General features: G+C 36.8%; 2 protein-coding genes across 2 annotated transcripts in view; one reads left to right on the top strand and one right to left on the bottom strand.

The window, feature by feature from the left end:
• Window positions 1–3,476: 3,476 nt before the first annotated feature.
• LOC139945206 (very long-chain specific acyl-CoA dehydrogenase, mitochondrial-like) lies at window positions 3,477–19,717 on the bottom strand. The gene is made up of 14 exons (XM_071942500.1): window positions 19,538–19,717; window positions 15,479–15,581; window positions 14,148–14,220; window positions 13,770–13,834; window positions 12,839–12,973; window positions 11,661–11,929; window positions 11,398–11,526; window positions 10,487–10,581; window positions 9,464–9,567; window positions 8,633–8,824; window positions 7,758–7,820; window positions 7,137–7,238; window positions 6,329–6,645; window positions 3,477–5,390 (listed from the first exon to the last, which is right to left on the bottom strand). Exons 1-14 carry the CDS (start codon window positions 19,609–19,611, stop codon window positions 5,177–5,179), a joined length of 1,935 nt encoding a protein of 644 aa, XP_071798601.1. The 5' UTR covers window positions 19,612–19,717; the 3' UTR covers window positions 3,477–5,176.
• Window positions 19,718–19,980: 263 nt separating this feature from the next.
• Window positions 19,981–22,750, top strand: part of LOC139945207 (phosphatidylinositol 3,4,5-trisphosphate 5-phosphatase 1-like) — a 50,529-nt gene continuing 47,759 nt past the window's right edge. The window contains exons 1-2 of the mRNA XM_071942501.1: window positions 19,981–20,121; window positions 22,013–22,192. Coding sequence (XP_071798602.1) covers window positions 22,032–22,192 — 161 coding nt within the window. The 5' untranslated portion in view covers window positions 19,981–20,121; window positions 22,013–22,031. The remainder of the gene's footprint in view (window positions 20,122–22,012; window positions 22,193–22,750) is intronic.

Consider the following 22,750-nt stretch of genomic DNA (forward strand, 5'->3'; position numbering starts at 1 on the left):
ATTTGAGCCAAACTAAGAAAAAACTGCAAGGCAAACCCCTTGTGATTTTTATCAGTTTTTAGCCAAATTTAGACAAAACTGCAAGGCTTACCCCTTGTGATTTTTAACAGATTTGAGCCAAATTAAGACAAAGGCTAACCCCTTGCGATTTTTATCAGAATTTAGCCAAATTTAGAAAAAACTGCAAGGCTTACATCGTGTGATTTTATCAGATTTCAGCCAAATTTAGAAAAAACTGCAAGGCTTACCTCTTGTGATTTTATCAGATTTGAGCCAAATTAAGACAAAACTTCAAGGCTTACCCCTTGTGATTTTTATCAGATTTGAGCCAAATTAAGGCAAAACTGCAAGGTTAACCCCTTGTGATTTTTATTAGATTTTAGCCAAATTTAGACAAAACTGCAATTAAGGCTTCCCCTTGTGATTTTTATCAGGTTTCAGGAAACTTTAAACAAAATTGCTAGGCTAACCCCTTGTGATTGTTCCTTCATATTTTAGCCAAATTAAGACAAAACTGCCAGGATTGTGATTTTATCAGATTTTATCTAAATTCAGACAAAACTGCAAGGGTTACCTTTTGTGATTTTATCAGATTTTATCAAAATTCAGACAAAACTGCAAGGCTTACCTTTTGTGATTTTATCAGATTTTATCAAAATTCAGACAAAGCTGCAAGGCTCACCTCTTGTGATTTTATCAGATTCAGCCAAATTAAGACAAAACTGCAAGGCTAACCCCTTGCGATTTTTATCAGGTTTTAGCCAAATTTTGACAAAACTTCAAGGCTTACCCCTTGTGATTTTTATCAGATATGAGCCAAATTAAGACAAAACTGCAAGGCTAACCCCTTGTGATTTTTTATAAGATTTGAGCCAAATTTAGAAAAAACTTCAAAGCTTACCCTTTGTGATTTTTATCAGACTTGAGCCAAATTAAGACAAAACTGCAAGGCTAACCCCTTGTGATTTTTGGAGCCAAATTAAGACAGAACTGCAAGGCTAACCTCTTGCGTTTTTTATCAGATTTTAGCCAAATTTAGACAAAACTGCAATTAAGGCTTCCCCTTGTGATTTTTATCAGATTTCAGGAAACTTTAAACAAAATTGCTAGGCTAACCCCTTGTGATTGTTCCTTCATATTTTATCCAAATTAAGACAAAACTGCAAGGCTTACCTTTTGTGATTTTATCAGATTTTATCAAAATTCAGACAAAATTGCAAGGCTCACCTCTTGTGATTTTATCAGATTTTAGCCAAACTAAGACAAAACTTCAGGCTTACAGATTCAGCCAAATTAAGACAAAACTGCAAGGCTAACCCCTTGCGATTTTTATCAGATTTTAGCCAAATGAAGACAAAACTGCAAGGCTAGCCCCTTGTGATTTTTATCAGATTTCGGCCAAATTAAGAAAAAACTGCGAGGATTGTGATTTTATCAGATTTTAGCCATATTAAGACTCAACTGCAGAGCTAACCCCCTTGTGAATTATCAAAATTTAGACAAAACTGCCTGGATAGCCTCTTGTGAAGGCTAGTTGAAATTTTATCCGATTTTGGCCAAATTATTACTAAACCCTTTGTGTTTTTTGGTAAAAAAAAATTATGGAAAAACAAGGCTTTATTTTTTTAATATTTAGAGCAAAATTTTATTAAAAAATTCAAAGCTTACTACTCCTTGTGATTTTTAAATTTTAGGATAAAATGTAATAAAAATGCATGGCTTTACCTTTTTTTATATTTTTAATTTGAGAGAAAAACTTGATAAAAAATAAGGGTATTCCTTTGTGATTGTTTTCATTTTTTCACATAACCTTATTTATGTATTTCACTTTTTCTGGTCATAAGTTATAAATGTAATGTCATATTCAGCATAATTTCCCAAACACAAAAATTACTTGAAGGATTGACCAAAAAAATTAACAAAATATTTTTAACCAGATTATTTTATTACATTGCATTCTTGTAAAATTCATTGTATGATACACAGCATACAGATAAATATATGTAAAAATGTTATCAATAATGACTTGTACAAAGTTAAGTCAAGAACTTGATATGTGCAAGTATGCCATCATATAAGCAGAGACGTATAATGACTGAAAACAATTTAACAAACAAAAAATGAGGGCAAAAAATGAGGCTATATAACGAGATTCTCATAATAGTTGTGATTGTTTGTTGTTTACAATTACAAGGTAAACAAAGACAGTTTTGAAAAATGAAAACAACCTTTCAAAATAAATATTACAGATCTTTGTAGCTTTTTAGTGCAGCATATCAAAATAATCTTCCAGAAAATAACAGATATTCAGAAGTTGAAATGATTAAATACAACGAGTACAATCACCCTGTATTAATGAAAATTCACTTTGAAGGCTTGAAAACATAAATACTCACAGATTAATACACAACTGACATGGTATAAAGATGGGTTTGCTTCCTTCGAGGAAAAGTAAAAACAACACGGTTTGTTTTACCTATTTCTCATGACTCTGAAGACCGATTTAATTTGAACTTTCACAGGTTTATTATTTAGTGTAGATGTTTGGCCACACAGAACGTGGAAACTGTTCTTTGACAATTAAAAATAATTAATTTATTGTATTTATCATGAACACTTCAGTGGAATCTTATGACAGAATTTGCTTGACTCTTTAAAATATCGTAATCCAAAGATCACAGACATAAGTGACCCAATTAGGAAATGATACGATTTTTTAAATGAAAAATAAAACAATTCCAAGATTTGAGTGTCACCATAAGACATGCTAACGGAAACAGGAAATATTTAAACAGTTGGGCCGATTTAAAAAACAAAAACTATAAAAATACATGTCTTGATTTTACAAGTCACTACACTACATCTAATTATTTAATCTAATCCAATATTTGCATTGAAATGGCATTGCCATTTAGATGTTATAATAACCATACAATCATGGTTAGAAACAACCGTCTTTAGATTAAACCTGTACTACTTCTACAGCCAATAAAAAAAAACCCCACAAATAATGACGAAAAATTTCTCTGGAGTATGTATTGGGATAACACTGATTTCTTTGTATATTTTTTTTGGTACTGAAAAAGTTCCAGTTTTATGGAGGGTTAAAGCAGGCCATGCATTGGTCTTTGCATTGGTGTCACTAACACATGTTCCCGTTATTTGGTTCAAGTGCATGTTTTTTAACCCTCATACTTGCTGACCATACACTGTTGTTTGTTTAATGATAATATGTAAGAAAGCCTGGAATATCGTATCGTATGGTAAATGCATCTACACAGCAAACATGTAGTCATACAGTTTAGCCTCGTACACGGAACAGCACCATTCATAACCTGTGCACTTGGATGGTTTCAAGTGGTTAGTGATATCACCATGAATTGGTACCAAAGTAGGAGGGTTAACTAATATAATTATCGTTACTAAACACATCAACACGCACACACACACAAAAACGAAATTCCAGACCCACAAAGAATTTTGTATGTTGAACAATCACGACATTCTTTAAACCTACACGCAAAAGTTTCTTAATATTTAACCAATGGAGCACAATAGACAACAACTGATAGTGTATTTTACAAACCTGAATTTTTATCAAATATAGTTCCCCTTTCTAAAACACTGTTGAATACATACAAACCTACCGCTTCATTAACATATTCAGAGATAATTAAACACAAGGTATTATGATGGAAACGAAACCATGGGAAGAATAGATAGAGAGTTTTAGATGCACGGTCTGTGGGCGACGATGCAAACTTGAGAAAGTTTTCTTCTATGACCTGCAATACGCACATCTAATCACCTCTTCAATATCATGACAAAATTGGCGTATTTACACAATAGAATTAACATGATTCAGTTTGACAATGAAATGTGTCTATCCTTAAAGTTAGTAGTCTGTACAATTTTTCCACCGGGAAAACACTTACTTTTTTTATTAAAAACCCTCGTTATTTATTGCTGATAACAAATACCATGATTGGTGTTCACATCGTAACGGAGAAATAATTTGTGCTTTAAAACTAGATAGACAAATAATTTGTCACAGTTTTATGTCCAATTTGCAGAACCTTTTTTTGAAAGGGTGAATTTTCCCAAAATTTTGGGGAGGGCTAAAAATGATATGTACACATCTTTCTGGGATATGAAATGCTTGATCTATCATTTTAACAACCTAAAATTCTATAACAAACAATGATTGAAATTTGATAATGCCTTATTGCAAGATTAACTACATGCATTCTGTCCTGAGGCTGTTATCCTTAAAATTTACCTACATATTTTGTACACAATTTATAGATTTGCTTTATTTGAATGGCCCTTCATGAGTCTCTTGATAAACATTTGAAGTACACAAACAATTTGATGATGCCTAACTCATCAAATGCAAGATTTACTAGTGTCCTTCTGTCGCTGTGTTATCTTTAAAATTGACGTAAATATTTTGTACACAATAGATAAATAACCAGAATATTTATAGATTTGTTTTATTTGAGTGGCCATTCCAGTCTCTTGGTAATTTTTTCCAAAGTACTTAACAAAGTAAAGGCTTGATTCGATGATGAAAATTTGAGTTCAGCTAAGTCAGGGTTAGTTGAAAACAAAAAAAGGAAAAAAAAAAGTTTCTTTCAAATGAGATAAAAGTCCGTTCAGCCAGGCACTCTAGAGTCTTGTCGAACCAAATAGATTTTGACAACTCCATAGCGTGTAAATTCGTTCCTAACTGTTTCAGATGTCAAACTCTCCAGGGCCCAACTTCATAGAGCTGCTAAGCACAAAAATTTGCTTAGCATGAAATTTCTTCCTTGATAAGAACAGGATTACCAACCAAATTTCTTCTTGTTGCATATTGCTTGTTACTGGTATTCAGCTGTGGTTTGCTCATCCTGAAAATCACATGGAATTTTCAGTTGGTAATCCTGTTTTATCGAGGCAGAAATTTCATGCTAAGCAAATTTTTGTGCTAAGCAGCTCTATGAAATTGGGCCCTGGTATCTAATTAAATAATTTGGTTTGGCTCGACTCAAGAGCGCCTGTCTGAACCGAGTTTAAGTTTCCTATTTGCTATTATTGCTAATTATTGAGACACAAACCTCTTTAGTTTGTAGTTTACTGTCGCCAGGAAAAATTAGATTTGAATGTAGACTGGAACGGCTGGCATGATTTCAATTTAAAATCCAAGAGGATGATCTGCCAGGAGGCCTCCCGACTGCACCATGGCCTGAGATATCTTAGGGACAGCTTCAAAGTTCTCTTTGGTCTGTTTGTTCTTGAGGGCTTTCAGGTTGTCTTCAACGCGCTGTGCGGCATCGTTGCAGAAGAATTCGCACATCGTCTTCTCATGGTCGGCGGACGGGACTTCGTTCTTCAGGGATCGCGAAGCTCTGACGGGAAAATCAAACAAGCCAATTTTTGGTTATTTCAACTCCTGAACCTGCCATTGATTTTTATTTCATTCAAGTGTTTTTATGTTTTCCATGTCACTTGAGAAGGGTTGTTTGACACATGAAAATTGTTCCAGTTGGATGGCATTGCATGTAAATAGAGTACAGCGCCCAACAGGAATCGAAACTGAATTGTATGGTAGAAATGTTTATTTTATTTAAAAAACAAGTTTTCCATTCTTTGACAGTACTTAAGCTTTGGAAAAATTGGGGGCCGAGGGAATTTTTTTGGGACACAAGTAGCCAGCAGCAAAGGACAGAGTACACTGCTAGGGCTGAAACTGGGGTACCCCCTTCACAGTCCATAAGGATGTAGGACAGGGTATCATCCAATAGGGGCCTGACTGGTAGAGCAGAAAGCACAACCTTCAAAACAGTTTTGGTTATTTTCTTTTATTGTTTTCCTTACCTTATCTGTTATTTTTACTTACTTATTTATTTTAAATTTATTTTTCATTCTTATTAGATTATTTTTACCTATTAGATATTTATTATTTACTATTGGTTGTATAATTATCTGCTTTTATTATTGCTTTGTGTACTATATTATGTTTAATCTATATTAATTTTATTGTGTACCCCAGATGTGAGGCAACAGATCTACGGATCATAGTATGTATTTGCTTTTGTTGTCCCTTGCCCATCTCGGGGGTATATTGTCAATGTATTTTGTTTTGTTCTGTAAAATAATAATAATAATAACAAGGTCGTCCTAAGCTGCTAGCAGGACTAACAGAGAACAGGTCATGATGGCAACTCCAGGATGTGCCTCAATTACACCTTGAGGATGAGGCGGCCACAAAAGTCTATGCCGAAAAAAAGATGATTAGACAAGGTAAAGTATATAAACTGCAGACTGCATTATTATCATGACATACCTTGAGAGAGTTGCCACCATAGCGTAGATATCAATAGCAGCGTCAGCCATCCTCCATAGATGCAGTTGCTTGTTCACCACATTCTTGCCATGTTGCATCAGCATCTCCTCGACACTGACTGAGAAGTCACTGATAGCCTTAGAGGCCTGGCTGGCTGAGGTCTGGAGATCGGGGTGGCAGTGCTCCCCGAGGGATGGACCGGAGTTGATGCCGACCATCCTCTTGGCTCTCTTGTTGGCCTCCTCCATGATGATGCCCAGGTTCATGGCGGGGCTCTTCAGAGCTTTCTGGAGCTCCTTGAGACGCTGGCCTGCATTCTGTAATCAAACCACAGGCAAACCTTTAGAAATGATGTGACTAGCAAGAGACTTATTAGGTGAGGTTTGTGGTAGCACCATATGTTTATATCTTAAAGCCATTATACACTTTCGGTACAGAAAAAAACAAGTTCACAGGTTTACAAATAATTTACAGGGTTTACAGAAGGTAATGGTGAAAGACTTCTCTTGAAATATTATTCCATAAAATGCTTTATGAGAAAACATTAAAACAATATCAATTCTTGATAGCGAGAATTACGGATTTATATTAAACACATGTCACAAAACGGCGAAACGTGCGGAAACAAGAGTGGGTTTTCCTGTTACCTTTCTCCCGATTCCGCTGACCGATTCACATACATGTACATACATTATATTTGATTGAAACAATCGAATGGTTCCAAAAAACCAAAGGTATAGTTTGCCTTTTAACAAACTGTAAAAAAAAAAAAAAAAAAAAAAACCTTTGAAAAAATTCAAGCTCATACCATGAGTCCAGTGAGGGAGACAAAGAGGCGGAGAATGTCGTTGGTTCCTTCAAAGATACGGAAGATTCTAAGATCCCTCATTACTCTCTCCAAACCAGAATCCTACAAAAGCAACAAAATCAAAGTGGTGGAAAATTACTTCTTTCTCAAAAACTATGGCACTTCAGAGGAAACCGTTTCTCACAATGTTTTATACCATCAACCTCTCCCCATTACTCATCACCAAGAACGGTTTTATGCTGATAATTTTTTTGAGTAATTACCAATAGTTTTCACTGCCTTTAATACTGTTATAAAAACCACAGGTTGGTGCCACCTTTGGCTCGAAAGTGGTGAAAGTAATGGGTTTTTTTTATTATCAGTAAGAAAGTTGCCAATATAAAACCAATATAAAACCAATATGTGTTGGCATCTTAATTTAAGTGTCACCCATGTTGGCTTGTTTTCGCCTGTTTTCGTCTTGTTCTCCCTAATGGCATTTCCGACAAACGACTCATAAAGCTTGATTGCATCATAAATATTGAGGAAATATCTTCAGCCTTTATCTAACATGAAGTCATTGTCAAAGGTCAAAGGTCAGGGGTTAGAGTTCAAAGGATAAGAGCAGCTAGATATGACTACCTTCATGTATCCCATACCACCACAGACTTGGATGGCTTCATCAGCAATCTCCCAAGCTGCCTCCTAGAAAGGACCAAAAAGGAAAATAATATTCAGTATCAAAACCGGGAATATACCTTTTCGCAAATACTGGGGCGCGCAGAAAAGCTTGGAATTAGGTGTATTGTGGTCTAGCTGGTGTCCAAATTTGATCCATATCTATCCCACAATGCACCTCATTCAACAGTCTACGCTTGCGCAATGGTATTTGCGAAAAGGTCTGTATAACCCACACTTCAATGATTCAGCCCTAAGAACTTGAGTCCGCTGCACTCGACTGCACATGCCAATTTTTATTTTTATAAAAACGCCAGTAACTTCTGTTTTTGCATCAGCAGTAAGCCTGGGCAACTAGTTCGACTATTACAAAGTCACAACTATTGATTTTCAACCAATCGGTTAATAGTACCGCCACCACTTTTACAAAAATAGTCGGGACTTCCTGCTTGGTGAACTAATTGTGTCGCTCACGACTATCCATGACAACATAACTTACTTATGAAACACAATCAGACATCAGTGACACACTCCTTCAATCCATTTAGCGTGAATTTTACTCGATTGCGCCTGCAGCAAACAATATTCCGCCATGCATCTTTGGAATTAAAAATTAAGCATGACTAGTGTCAAAAATCACAACTACTAGAGGCGTGACTAGTCGAGTCAAAAATTTCACTAGTTGCCCAGGCCTAATCAGCAGCAGCTGCAAACGACTTTTTTGCTTCCTAATTTAAAACAAAATATGAGTTTTCCTTGATATTCGCAATGATATTTCCCCTTCAAGACCAATCACAGCCTAAAGTTAAACTTCAAGGTACATTACATGTAATACTCACAGATGCAAAGATTTTGCCGATAGCTGCTTCAATCTGGAACTCTGTAGATCCGGCGTCCATGTTAGCGCAGATCATATAAGCCATGGACTCAGTGACGTACTGCTTGACGGCCATACGGGCAAGCTTCTCTTGGATCACACCAAAGGTATCCAGCTTAGCTCCAAATTGGGTCCGATTAGCGGCGTGGTCCACCTGGTGAGGCAAGAATAAGAGCCAGTGATTATTATATGTAAGAAAACAGGGGAGTAGTGGACATAGTCGTAAACATCAGGGAGGCACAGTAGAGATGGGCTGGACCTGTGGCATGTGTAAATGAAAACAGATGGACTAGAAGAGTTTTAGATTGACAACTAAGAACAGGGAAGAGGAAACGAAGCAGACTGAAAAAGAGGTTGTGAGACGACATTACATCTTAACTGGGTACAATATGGATAAAATAAGCACAACAAAGAGGAAAATTGTGAGCTACATCCAAAACTGAATGAACACGGCCTAGGCAAGGCAAAGCAAGGATCTAAATCTTTTACGAAATTGAATTTGATTTTTGGGGCTGAACAAAGAATTGACTAGAGTGGGATTCGAACCAACGACCTCCGGTATAACGTGCCGACACTCTACCAACTGAGCTATCTAGCCCTATATTGGCGGTGTCCCTATTTTGTCAATATCTTTGTTCGGGGGTTGAATTTGAACGAGTAAGGAATTAACTGATGTCTCTGCAACAACAAAGCTGCACCATCAACATTATCAGCTATAAACTTCCGTTTCAGGACTGGAGGATCGAAGCCACAGATTTCTTTATGATTTGAAGTGAAAGCTGAAGTTACTTACAGCTTTCTTGATGAGGCCCTTCATGGTTCCAGACAATGCAGCGGCCATCCCGAAGCGACCATTATTCAAGATCTTCATAGCCACCTTGAAACCTCCCCCAAGCTCTGTGAAAAATATCAAATGAATAAAAATAAGAGAAACATGAACCTCTCTCATCAGTTTGAGGGCAATACTCTTTTATATCTTCAGCTTAAAACAACCTCATCCAGTTTTCACCAAGGCCGACTTTTTGAGTTGAATATGTTTGAAAAGTCAGTTTTCATCACTATCAAGTAATAGACAAAAAGAGAAACTGACTGGGTAAATTTTAAATAATTTGAGGTTTATCAAGAAAATTTAACCAAAGCAGGACTTGAACCTGCGACCTCCGGCTTAACATGCCGGGGCTCTACCAACTGAGCTATCTAGAACATATTGATGGCGCTCTCCCTATTTGGTCAATATCTTTACTCAGGGGTGCCAGTCAGTTAAAAACCTTTAACTATCACATAGCCAGGGATCACACTCAAGTTTATGATACAAGCAACAGCAGACGGATCACCTTAGGGGGATTCAAATTTTTACTTCAGATTTATTTATTTATTTATTTATTTATTTCCAGGCAAACAGAACAACCAAAGAATAGCCCATAAAAAATAAGACTACACAGAGAACAAGCCTGTGGATAACCAAAAAGCGAAAATAATCACCATCTAAAGGCGATCCAGACAATAAAAATAGCAAAGGCACAAAAGGGCACAAGGACAAAAACGACATAAAAATTGCACATCAAATACCATACCAAATATAAATATGTATAAAAACTATAGAAAATACATTAATTTTGTATACAAAAAATATAGATTAACCAGAAGACCACACATCCTCGCTCCTTTCAAAACAGGTAGATATCAAGTAACAAACCACTTGGTGAAACTGACTGGGTAAATTTAAATAACTTTGGGTTGTTCAACCCTTCAATAAAAGTGCTCTTTCTAACAAAAAGTTGCCTGGCCCTTTCAAGGTCGACTGTAAGAACCTTACCTCCAAGGATGTTCTCAACAGGAATCTTAACGTCTTCAAAGTAAACCTCTGCAGTGTTGGACGCTTTGATGCCCATCTTCTTCTCAGGGGGACCACTGCAACAGATAAATGAATGACAATAACAACTTACTTGGTTACAATTGCAGCATCTTTTGATAGTATAGGGCATTTTGAGAATCATTTCACTTTGAAATTATGTTTTATATATATATTTATAGACCAAACCAACAGCGGACGAGCCGCCAATTACAGGAAACGATATTACACAAATGAAAAATATTCAATAGACTATATAAAATAATATGTATGTACAAAGTTAACAATTAAAATAGAAAACATCTTGGGAAAGAATATTGAAGTACAAATTGAGAAATAAAATAAATTAAAATTGGGAACAGAAACTAAAACATGAACAACTGTGAAAAAAAACAAGAACAAAAAACATTTCAGTTTTAATCCTCGCCAATTTGAATCTAAGAAACGCTTCTGTTAGTTACGCCTTTCAGATTATGTGTTTCAAGTATAGATGCTCTGGATTTTCGACGATATAAAAAAGGCTACCGCATTTTGAAATGATATTTTCACAAGATAGTTTTATTGCCTGAACCGAAGGTATACATTATCTTACAGTCACTTAATTGTCAAATACTTATTTAAGTAGGATTTGAAATTTTGCATGGTGGCAATACGATATTGAAAGGTTTGCAGTAACACTGTGTAATAACTATCTCTAAAATGAGTTGGCTGGTTCTGAAAAGACTGTTGGTTTCAACTTGACGTTTCAATCAGTATGCTCTGATCATCTTCTGGAGAAAGCAGAAGACGATCAGAGCATACTGATCGAGTTTAAACCAACGTTTTTTTTCCGAACCACCCTAAATACTTATTTGTCAAAAATAAACAAATCTTACTTGGAAACTCCACCAAATCCACGCTCCACAATAAACGCTGTGATCTTGTCTGTTGTGACGCCATCTGCGTTTGTGACTGGGGTCTGTGCGAAGACTGTGAAAACTTCGGCAAATCCACCATTGCTGATCCTGAAAAAAAGAGAGGGGGGAAGTCTGTTGGATAAAGCAATCTCTTAGACAGGACGGGACATAATTCTCGGAAAAATGGGTCTCAGTATTTCTGTGTTTGCAAGATTCACAAGACCTTTGACCTGTTTACTCACCATAGTTTGCTTCCGTTCAAGATGAAGTGTTTCCCGTCGTCGCTAAGCACAGCCCTCGTCCTGATAGATGCCGCATCGGACCCGCTAGCCGGCTCCGTCAGACAGAATGCAGCCATCTGCTCACCCTGTGCAAGACTCGGCAGGTATTTCTTCTTCTGTTCAGGGTTGCCAAACAGTAGGATTCCCTTGAAGCCGATGGATTGATGGGCACCGAGGACAATACCGACAGCAAGATCGTATTCACCAACCACCTCTACCATTCTGGCGTACTAAAAACGGAAGATTAGAATAAATTGTTGATTAATAAGAAAGTTTGAAACACAAGATAGTGCCAGACATACGAAGGAATCCTAATTGTTTTGGGGGAATTTGTCCCTATCGGTAGAGTCTTATTAAATAATAATACTTATAATAAAGTATTTCCAAATTGCGCATATCACCACGAGGTCCCTAAGAGCTGTGAAGGGAAAATCAGCAGTTGTTCAAAGTAAACAGATATGTTTGTGAATTGTTCTGATATATCAGTTTTTTAACAACCTCTGGAAGACTGTTCCATTTCTGAACTGCTGCATTTTGGATAGAGCGAGACCCAAACAATTTGGTTTTGATAACTGGGGGAGTCAGAAGGGATTTATGTGAAGATCGCAAATGTCAAGCTGTTTGGTACTCCTGAACTTTGAAGATTAACAGAGGCAATACCATGGATACACTCATAAGTGAGAACCAAGATGCCCCAAACGATTTTTTCTTAAAGACACTGGACACTATTGGTAATTGCCAAAGACCAAGCTTTTCACTTAGTGTATCTCAACATATGCATAAAATAACAAACCTGTGAAAATTTGAGCTCAATTGGTTGTCGAAGTTGCAAGATATTAATGAAAGAAAAAAACACCGTTGTCACACGTAGTTGTGTGCTTTCAGATGCTTGATTTCGAGACCTCAAATTCTAAATCCGAGGTCTCGAAATCAAATTTGTGGAAAATTACTTCTTTCTCGAAAACTACGTCACTTCAGAGGGAGCCGTTTCTCACAATGCTTTATACTATGAACCTCTCCCCATTACTCGCTACCAAGTAAGGTTTTATGCTAATAATTATTTTGAGTAATTACCAATAGTGTCTACTGCCTTTAAAGATAAACACCTCCATTCAAGCACAGGAAAACTCAATGTATACCTGTGTGTTTGTCAGACCAAGTCCACTGTGATCTTGAGGGACCTGTAGACCAAAAGCTCCCATCTCTCTCAGACCCTGCATGGTGTGATCTTCAACCTTCTCCAACGAATCATTCTTTCCTGCATCATTCACCTCCTACAATACAAACCACAATAATTAAATAATAATTTTATAAATCAGTAAGACTTCTAAAGCCCATTTTCCAACGATACAATCCATTGCTTAAGAGTGCAACAAAATGGACAGTAGTGCTGGGCGAATAGTGAATTTTTTTTATTCGAATACCGCTGGCCAACTATCCGAAATTAACCGGATATTCAAATAGTTTTTTCGCCGCTAGAGGGCGCTGTTCGTTTGTGAATGAGATCTTATGGGTGGATTGATATTAGTTTTAGACAGTGTCACTCGGTTCATTCATAAAAATGACCGGATCTAATTTAAAGATGGCAATTTGCTTTTTCTTTTGATCGTGATTGACTCTACGTGAAGGAAAACTTTTGTAATCTTTGACCAAATTACGTCAGAAATGTCATTGTTTTAACTCTTCACGGAGGTGAGCATAGTTGAATACTTAATTTATGCTGTTTTATGCTGTCTTAATAGAAGTTTCATAAGGATTCAGACAAAACATTCATATCAGTTGTCGCCCGACGTCCGCGGATATTCGGATATTAAAGAATATCCGGTTACTCGGTTGTAATTACAGAATTATCCGGTTTGTAAATAGGTATTCGTGCCCTATGCGGATATCCGGTTAAGAAAAAAAGGCATTCGCGGTTACGGATAGGAAAACCTATTTGCCATTAACCGGATATTCGAATAATTCGCCCAGGCCTAATGGACAGTTTATAAACGAGAAGAGAACACATGAGTATTTAATTCAGGATTTAAATTAAGCATGAGAACAAACAAAAAGAAGAAAACTATTTACCTGGAAGAATTTATGAGTTGGTTCAACATACATCTGTGTCTCCTCCAGTTGCTCGCTGTTGAGCACTATGGGGAAAAATTTAATAAAATAAAACATGCATCAGTGCAAAAGCATTGTAACCGCACTTCTCAAAAATGTACACAAATTGAACAATAATTTCTTCAAAAAATAGTTAACGGCCCTATGTTCCGACCCTAGCAGAGTCTTTCTCAAAGGCTATAACAACAAGTAATCAGCCTCTGCTAGGGTCGAAACACCAGGCCATTAACTATGTTTTTACATTTATACCATAGCTCCTTTTGGTTGGTAAACAGTTTGCAATTCTCAACAATAATTTGTTATAGAAGTAGGAGCCAAAGATCTTTCTGGACAACCTACCTTCTGGGAATGGAAAGACTTCTTGGAGGTTGACTTCTCCTTTAAACAGACCCATGCCAAAGGAATGAGACTCCTGGGATGATAAAACAAATGAAGATTGAATAATACCAACTAAAAGTATCAAGTAATAAACCACACAGGAAATTATTTGAATTACAAAGTCCCATCGCCTTAAAGCCATTGGACCCTTTCCGTACAGAAAAAAAAAAGTTCACAGATTTACAAATAATTTACAGGGTTTACAGAAGGTAATGGTGAAAGACTTCTCTTGAAATATTAGTCCATGAAATGCTTTACTTTTTGAGAAAACGGTAAAACAATATAAATTCTCGTTAACGAGAATTACGGATTTGTTATAAACACATGTCATGACACGGCGAAACGCGCAAAAACAGGAGTGGGTTTTCCCGTTATTTTCTCCCGACTCCGATGTCCGATTGAGTCTAAATTTCCACAGGATTGTTATTTTATATATAAGTTGTGATACACGAAGTGTGGGACTTGGACAATACTGTTTACCGAAAGTGTATAATGGCTTTAAAGGCAGTGGACACTATTGGTAATTACTAAAAATAATTATTAGCCTAAAACCTTGCTTGGTAACGAGTTATAGGGAGAGGTTGATAGTATAAAACACTGTGAGAAACGGCTCCCTCTGAAGTGATGTAGTTTTCGAGAAAGAAGTAGTTTTCCACGAATTTGATTTTGAGACCTCAAGAGAGCACAAAATCGGCTGCTAAGCAGCGCTATGAAATTGGGCCCTGGTCAAAAAAGATGCCAAGGAGTTTAGGCAGGCCTTGAATTAACCCAAGGCAACAACAGCAATGTGCTTCTGCTGTGGTGCCATTTATTGATTGGTTTATTTCACAAATAAAAGCTCCATAAATTGCAAATTCCTACAATTTTCCTGATAAAGGTGCCCCTTACCAAATGAAAACTGCCGTGCCCCTTCAAGAGCAAAGTTCAAGATCTGGGCCCAATTTCATAGCGCTGCTTAGCGCCCGATTTTGTGTTTACTGTGTGATTTCCATTTCATAGCGCTGCTAACTGTAAGCACACGAAAAGCCATGCTAACCTTCCGGTGCTTACCGCATGAAAATAAATGACGTCACAACGCATAACACGCAATATGGCCGCCCAATTTTTCTGCTAACCTGTGAAATACGCTAAGGCTTAAGCAATTTTTCTGTTACAGTAAGCACGCAAATTTGCTTACCATTAAGCAGCGCTATGAAATTGGGTCCTGGTTTGGGCTAATTCCACAGAAGGTTCCACAGTGCAAAACTACACACATATAGCTTCTCATGAATAGTTTTCACAAAGACACTTACCGTAACCACACTTTTGGATTTCTGTGATGTTGCATTTTGCTTTGGTTCAGCCATACTGGCTTTCCACCGATGTTGGTGTAGACTCCATGTTATCGCACTAGGTCTGCAAAATGAATGAAAGGTAAAACAATTATAAGAATTGTATTCAAAGAACTAAAAAGGCAAAAGGCACACATGATATGTGGTTCTTCGAAAAACGTATGAAAATTTGTCTACAACATCTGACGAACAATCGAACATGCAATCATGTCATATAGTCTGTTGACAAACTTCTCAAGCTACATTTTGTATTTTATCACACTGTTTTTCTGATTTCTTTAAAAGACCCCAAAATCAGAAATCAGTAAGTAGGTATAATTTCATGTCTGGAAAAGACAACATTATGATGATACAACCCTGTTCAAATAAGTTTATATATAAATACTGTACTTTAAAAGTGTCAATTTCAAATAAAATATTAAGAAAATGGAAAAATAATGGGTTTCATATTGGCCGTGCAATAGGCCCCCTTGCACAATGCCCAGGGCACATGCGCGCGTGTCTTTTGTCTGTTGTTTTGTGTGTCAAAACAAAAGGAATGGACTCCCTCAAAAATGCAGAAATGGTAGGCGTCAACACATGTACATTGTACCATTTTTTTAGCATGTTTTGACACCCACGGGGCGCGTGCAAGTGCGCTGCGCTTTGTGCAATGGGTCTATATAGGTTAATATCGCACTACTCTTGATGCTATGTATATACAGAAATCGAGAACTCAACTTTGCTGGCACAAAACATGTATAATTTATCATGGTCATTATAGTGCATGTTATTAATAGATTGATCTTTGACCAATATTAACCTGTAAATGTTTTTTGTTTGGCTAAAAATAGAGGGAGATATTATCAATGATCTATGCAATTTTTAAGATAATACACGCAAGATAAAATGTTAAAAAACAAACAAGAGTATATTTAGTGTTCACGTCTTTTGTATGCAAAATGATTTTACACTTTTACACTAGTGTTTAGTCTCATAAAAGAAGCCCACCCACATTGAATTCATCTGTCTAAAGAAATTGCAAAAAAATATTGTTCTGAAATTAAGGCCAAAACTTAGGCCAACTTTATAACTGAGTGCATGTTCCAAAAGTATGGACAGACAGATACGTGTTGTGTAGGTTTGGTGTAGGTTTGTGACCAGTCTGTAACCAGTTTTAATGGGTCCATTTTTTAAATAAGGTCCTAATTCTGTTAAAAAAATTAAAAAAAGAAACTTGTTTAACGTCCTTGCCTATTTCCTTTTTAGAGACCGCCTCCTTTTTATTTTTATTTTTTTTAATGAAAAAAGGGTTATTTTAAACGATCTCAGCTTTAACAATCTGAATGTCTTGTCCAAAATGTTTCACATCTGTGTTTGAGCAGTAGAAAAAAAACAATGGATACTCGACATTTTAAAAAGAATGGTGGCCATCTTGAAATAAAAAAATATAAAGCCCCTCACCCTTTCTTGTTTTTGAGAACCCCGGTCGCTAACCTTTCTTTACTCAGCCTTCCGTTGGTTTCTTGGAAGTATGCAAACATTTATTAGAACTGGATGACATTTCAACTCTCACACACAATTTGCCCCCTTTTTGTAAGGAGTGTGACATGACTGGGGAGTACGGTGTCCTAGTGAAGCCAGTGTGTCTGCAGTGACTCCAATCCAATTCTAATGTGAAACCATGGAGCAGTAATCTAGTTTATTGCTCCACCGTAAAACCCTGTATACAGCTCTATAGCCAGCAACTGTCTTTATTTATTATTCAAAATTGATGTATTTTTGTAAAACACTTTTATGCTATCAATTCCACATGAAGCAATGGACCCTTCCCATGAAATATGTTAATTACATTCACGCATGCATACAGACCCTGTTGGTTGGCAAAAACGCGATAGAGTTGTGCACTGAGCAGACGCGCAATCGCGTCTGCATCACGCAGCCATTAGTCGTGTACAAAACAGCGCGATGTTCCTTCATTTTGCAAACCAAAACTATAGTGCGCACGCGCTATGTGCAGGTTACATATTTCATGGGAAGGGTCTATTGTCTTATGCGATGAATTCCAAATGAACAATAAATATTTAAACAAACTTGTTCGAAATTTTCTTTGCTGTCAACTCTCAGCAATTTTTGTTTTATTGCGTCTTTTTATGTTTGTTAAAAGTTCAGGAATAACTGAATAACTGAATACCTCTTTGTTGAGTAAAGTTTTAACAGGATATTTATTTTTAATTTTAATTTTTCAAATATTTGAACGGCATCGATAAAACCGTGCATGATGAGTCACCCCCCCGCGCGTGCCCACTTGGTTCTTCACTCAACCATGTTGTCGTATGTCGTATGGATATAATACAGAAAAAAAAAACTTTTTTGAGACCTGATAAAAATTGTGTACACTTGTGCCCACCAAATTGAAAAACACAATTGAATACCAACCACCCTCGTGTGCTAATACCCAAATTTTGAACCGCCGCTATTGACCGGAAAGTCACAAAAAATGTAAAAATATGCCATGATGTTTCAGTGAAACACCACAAACGGTATATATGAAAATGTGTATATTCACAATTATTGTCTCCAATGATTCAACTTTACACGAAGGCAACGGTGCAGAGCGACGATACCGCACGTTCTGTACAAAGAGATCCTATCCTGCTCGTTAATCGGCCAACCAGCTGGAGGTTTCCTATCTTTTTCCACTAGTCAGACAGGGGCATTGTCAGGGTATTCTTTTATTACTCTGCGGTTTTGGGGGTCGTTCGAGCTCCTTCTCTTCCTTCCTCCATGGTTAAAGTTACAAAAGAAGTTTAAATGGTAAGACAAGTAAAACTTAAAAGAGTCTTACCACTGAACTGACTCAGTGGCTGTACTGACTGAGTTGAGAATGAACAACAATTCAGTAGAGCTGCTTAAGCACAAAATTTTGCTTAAAAGCAAACAAATCCTTGCCTAGTAAAATCAGACCGGCCAAGACTCCACTCAATTGTTATGCTAAGTAAACAACAGCTTATAAGCAAATTTTTTGCTAAAGCAGCTCCATATATTATTTAAAATTGGCCCCTGGCCCAGATGCGCTCACTCAACTCAATCGAACTTAAAGGAACACGTTGCCTTGGATCGGACGAGTTGGTCAAAACAAAAGCGTTTGTAACCGTTTTTTATAAAATGCATATGGTTGGAAAGATGTTGTAAAAGTAGAATACAATGATCCACACAAGTTTGCCTCAAAATTGCGTGGTTTTCCTTCTACTGTGCGAACTAACACGGTCGGCCATTTATGGGAGTCAAAATTTTGACCCCCATAAATGGCCGACGTGTTAGTTGACGAGGTAAGAGGAAAACCACGCAATTTTGAGGCATGTTTGTGTGGATCATTGTATTCTACTTTTACAACATCTTTCTACCCATATGCATTTTATAAAAAACGGTTACAAATGCTTTTCAAAAACCAACTCGACCGATCCAAGGCAATGTGTTCCTTTAAGTTTAGCATATTTTATAATTTCTCTTATTTAAAGTCTTGTTTATTAACCATAAGGTTTTTTCGCGAATAGCAAAATATCAAGAGAGGGTGCTATTGAACCGAGTTGTAGAAACCGCATAGAAATCGCCCCATATTCCTTCCCACAACGCATTGCGGTTCTGAATCGCGATAAACCTTTTTGACTGTACTGACTGAGTTGAGAATGTACAACAATTCAGTCACAACGAACATGCGAGAACTTCAGATGCGCTCACTCAATCAATCAAATCTAAGTTTAGCATATATTTTTATAATTTCTCTTATTTAAAGTCTTGCTTAAAACCATGATCAATCGTGCATATATAACCTTGGCCTAAAAAGTCCTTGCATGCTCTGTGTCCTTATTCTATGACTTATGAGTCTGCTTGCTCTATACCTAGCCTACCAACTAAACACGTAATTTTATTAGAAACCCTTTTTATTATCCCCATCCATGCGCTCATGCACACGAACATGACGAACGGGACGGGCTACAAAATCCAAATAAATCTCTGCTTAAAATCTTATCATATTACCTGACTGCCGAAGATCGCAGAGACCCACTCACACCCTTACAGAACAAGGGAATTAATTTTGAAGTTCGGAGCATTTTGATGGTAAAAATGTACCGTTTGACTACTTTTTTTATAACTTGAAGTTGAGAAATATACCGGTCGTATGTGTGTGTGTACTTTTGGTTACGTAGCCGGTGTGTTATTCATTGGCGGTCACGGGGTCAACCGATTATGACGTAACACCTTCACAATTTTCTTTAGAATTTTGTTCCTTTTGCCGTTAAAAAAATCCGTCAAATATACTCGCGAATATTTTTGTTTCTATATGTTAAATGATACAAAGAATTCTTTAAAAAACCCAATGATAAATAGTTTTTACAATTTTTGACTTTGTTTTGAAATCTTGTGCGACGCGAGAATTGCCGCGAGAAATGAATGCGGAAGTGTGGCGGTATTTGTGAAGGGTTTTTAATAACAACAGGAAGTTGTGATGTGTGAGACGTTGTGAGCTGTCAGTAGGTTGTTCAAGAGGTGCAGAACTTTGCTGTTGTTTTGTAATGAAAGGTCACTATAGAATGTTTCTGAAAACAAAGTAAAGGAGTCAGGTAAGCTTTAGTTGGGATTTAAAGCCATTGTCAATGTAATGCAGGATTCTTGTTACTTTTCCGGGCCCGACTGCGACTGTGTGTGCGGTCTCAAAATTGTGAAGACTGTCTCAGTCAGTCATTGACGGTATGTACTTACTGATGATTGATTGTTAACAAGCAGACAAGTAAGACCTCAATGGTAAGACAAGTGTGGAAGCATTTGAAATCACTTTCAATGGTTGTCAGTTTTCTTGGCTGACATTGTGTTGTGTTTATTTTGACAAAAATGGCAGAATATTTGGATATTTTTTTTGCAGTTGTCAAAAATGTATACAAATTTATTTGTGTGTTTTGTTTACTAGATTGGATTGGAAATAAAGTAAATTTAAATGAATTGAATAGACCTTATGTATTGACGTCATCCAGCCCCCATCTTTGAGGTCAAACGGTGACGAAACAATCGAAACGCACATGATATATTGGCCAATGAACAACCTCCTTTTGACCTCAATGCGGGGGCGCCGTACTGAAATGACGTCATGTGCATAAGGTCTATTGAAATGTGTTGCCCAATCTCACTCTCACAGGCTAGTTGCGATAACGTAGCCCTCCTGCCGACGGCGTAGCCGGAGGGTTACAAAGCTTAATGCAATGTGTGCAGGGCGAAATGGTCAGCTTCGTAACCCTCCGGCTACGCCGTCGGCAGGAGGGTTACGTTATCGCAACTATCTCACAGGCCAGCTCAGGTCAGAGCTGACTGGGAGTTGTTCTGCTGTGTTCAGTCTACAGACCAAAGTTGCTGAGTGTGTCTGGTCGTGGTCTCGCAAGTGCCACACGTACACAAACTAAAAGTACAAGTGTGGCTAGATTATAATGTCCGTACCTAAATATCAAGCTTGTGTACAATATTTAAATAAATATAAATGATTTAGGATTGAACAAAGAAAAATTGACTAGAGCGGGATTTGAACCAACGACCTCCGGTTTAACGTGCCGGCGCTCTACCAACTGAGCTATCTAGCCCTATGTTGGTGGTCTCCCAATTTTGTCAATATCTTTGTTCGGGGGTGCCTGTCAGAAGCCATTAAACCGCAAACTGCCGTGTAGCCAGGGATCACACACGGGTAACGATACAACCTGGGAAGCGGCAGACAGGGGATCACCGTAAGGGGATGCGACTTTTTATATCAGATATCAAATAATAAACCACAATTATTTGATACATATATATATTATTATTTGATACATACATATATATATATTTTTTTTACATCTGTGCTAAACTTCCATACAAAATTAATAAAAGATTTGAATTGCAGATCCTTTTTTGGATTTAATTTAACTTGTGTAAAAAGCTTTATTTTTATGAATGTATTGAGACACTTGACACCTTTGGTTATTGTTGAAGACCAGTCTTCTCTCTTGGTGTAACTCAACATATGCACCAAAATAACAAACCCGTGAAAATGTGAAAATATCAAAAACTATGTTACTTCAGAGGGAGCCTTTTCTCACAATATTTTAAAATGCTATCTACAGCTCTCCATTGCTTGTTCAAGTAATTTTTTTTTAATAGAGAACTTTATAGATGGAGTCCTCATTTAATTTATAACTTAAAATTATTAATAACTCTTTATTTAATTCATAATCGGACAGTGCATCATCAAGTTGGTCATTTCACAGACTGGTGTAATTTTTATTCAAAAGTTATTTTATAAAAGCTATTTTCCACTCTTGTATTAACCTAATGCCCTATTACAATTAGGTTTGCAGAAACATTTTATGTTATAATTCACCCGAACCTGAATGTCTAATGTACATTGGAATGTCTAATGTACATTTTAGCTGGTGTAAAAAAAGAAATGTAAAAAAAATCTTTTAACTTATATTCCTGCCTTTTCACCTCCAGTTACGTATTCTCCTCCATCATGTCTTCAACTTCGTCTGGAGGAGCGCTTCCTTATCCGTGGTACCATGGCAGCATCACCAGATTGCAAACTGAAGATAATCTGACACGAGCCAATAAGACGGGAAGTTTCCTTGTCAGAGATAGCGAGTCGTTCAAAGGAGCTTACGTGCTCTCAGTCTTGTAAGTACATAGTACTTTTATTTAATCAATATTTATGAAGCGCCTCTCCAAAGGATCAAAGCTCTTTGCATTATACATTACTTTTTTTTTTAAATGAATGATAAATAATTATATATTCAACAGTAAAAATACAATAAAATAGCAAAGACTTAAAAAAATTGTAACAAATACAAATAGAAAAAAAAAATAATTAACTCAAAAGACCATTAAATGGAGGTTCTACAAGACAGCAAATGTTCAAAGAAATTAAGTTACTAATAATATTTATACAGGCATAGCACTGATTACCACACACAGACAAAAAAATGACAATTACTCTTTAGCATTCAAAAACTAGAAGACCGCTATGTGTAGAAAAATTCTTTGAGGCCCTCTGGCAAGGGGCACCTCTAAATGATGAAAAAGTATTGTTTTGGAACTCAGCAAAAGCAAAGGGCAGGGCACCATGGCAATAGTTGTGGGTGGGTGCCGAGGGCTAATTTGAGGCCCGTTGTTTTGTAAGTGGCTAGTTTCTGGAACAAAAAAAAACCTCTGTAAGAAATGCATGAACTCTATGTA

This window comes from Asterias amurensis, chromosome 12 (genome assembly GCF_032118995.1).
Source record: "Asterias amurensis chromosome 12, ASM3211899v1".
Lineage (NCBI taxonomy): Eukaryota > Metazoa > Echinodermata > Asteroidea > Forcipulatida > Asteriidae > Asterias > Asterias amurensis.

Bases quoted from the DNA above. Each gene is read 5' to 3' on its own strand.
- LOC139945206 (XM_071942500.1), bottom strand. From the start codon at position 19,611: ATGCTCCGAACTTCAAAATTAATTCCCTTGTTCTGTAAGGGTGTGAGT. The intron at 10,582-11,397 runs GTAAGATTTGTT...TATCTGTTGCAG, and splicing joins GGATTTGGTGGAGTTTCCAA to TGGTCCCCCTGAGAAGAAGA. The intron at 7,821-8,632 runs GTGAGTATTACA...GGTCCTTTCTAG, and splicing joins TCGGCAAAATCTTTGCATCT to GAGGCAGCTTGGGAGATTGC.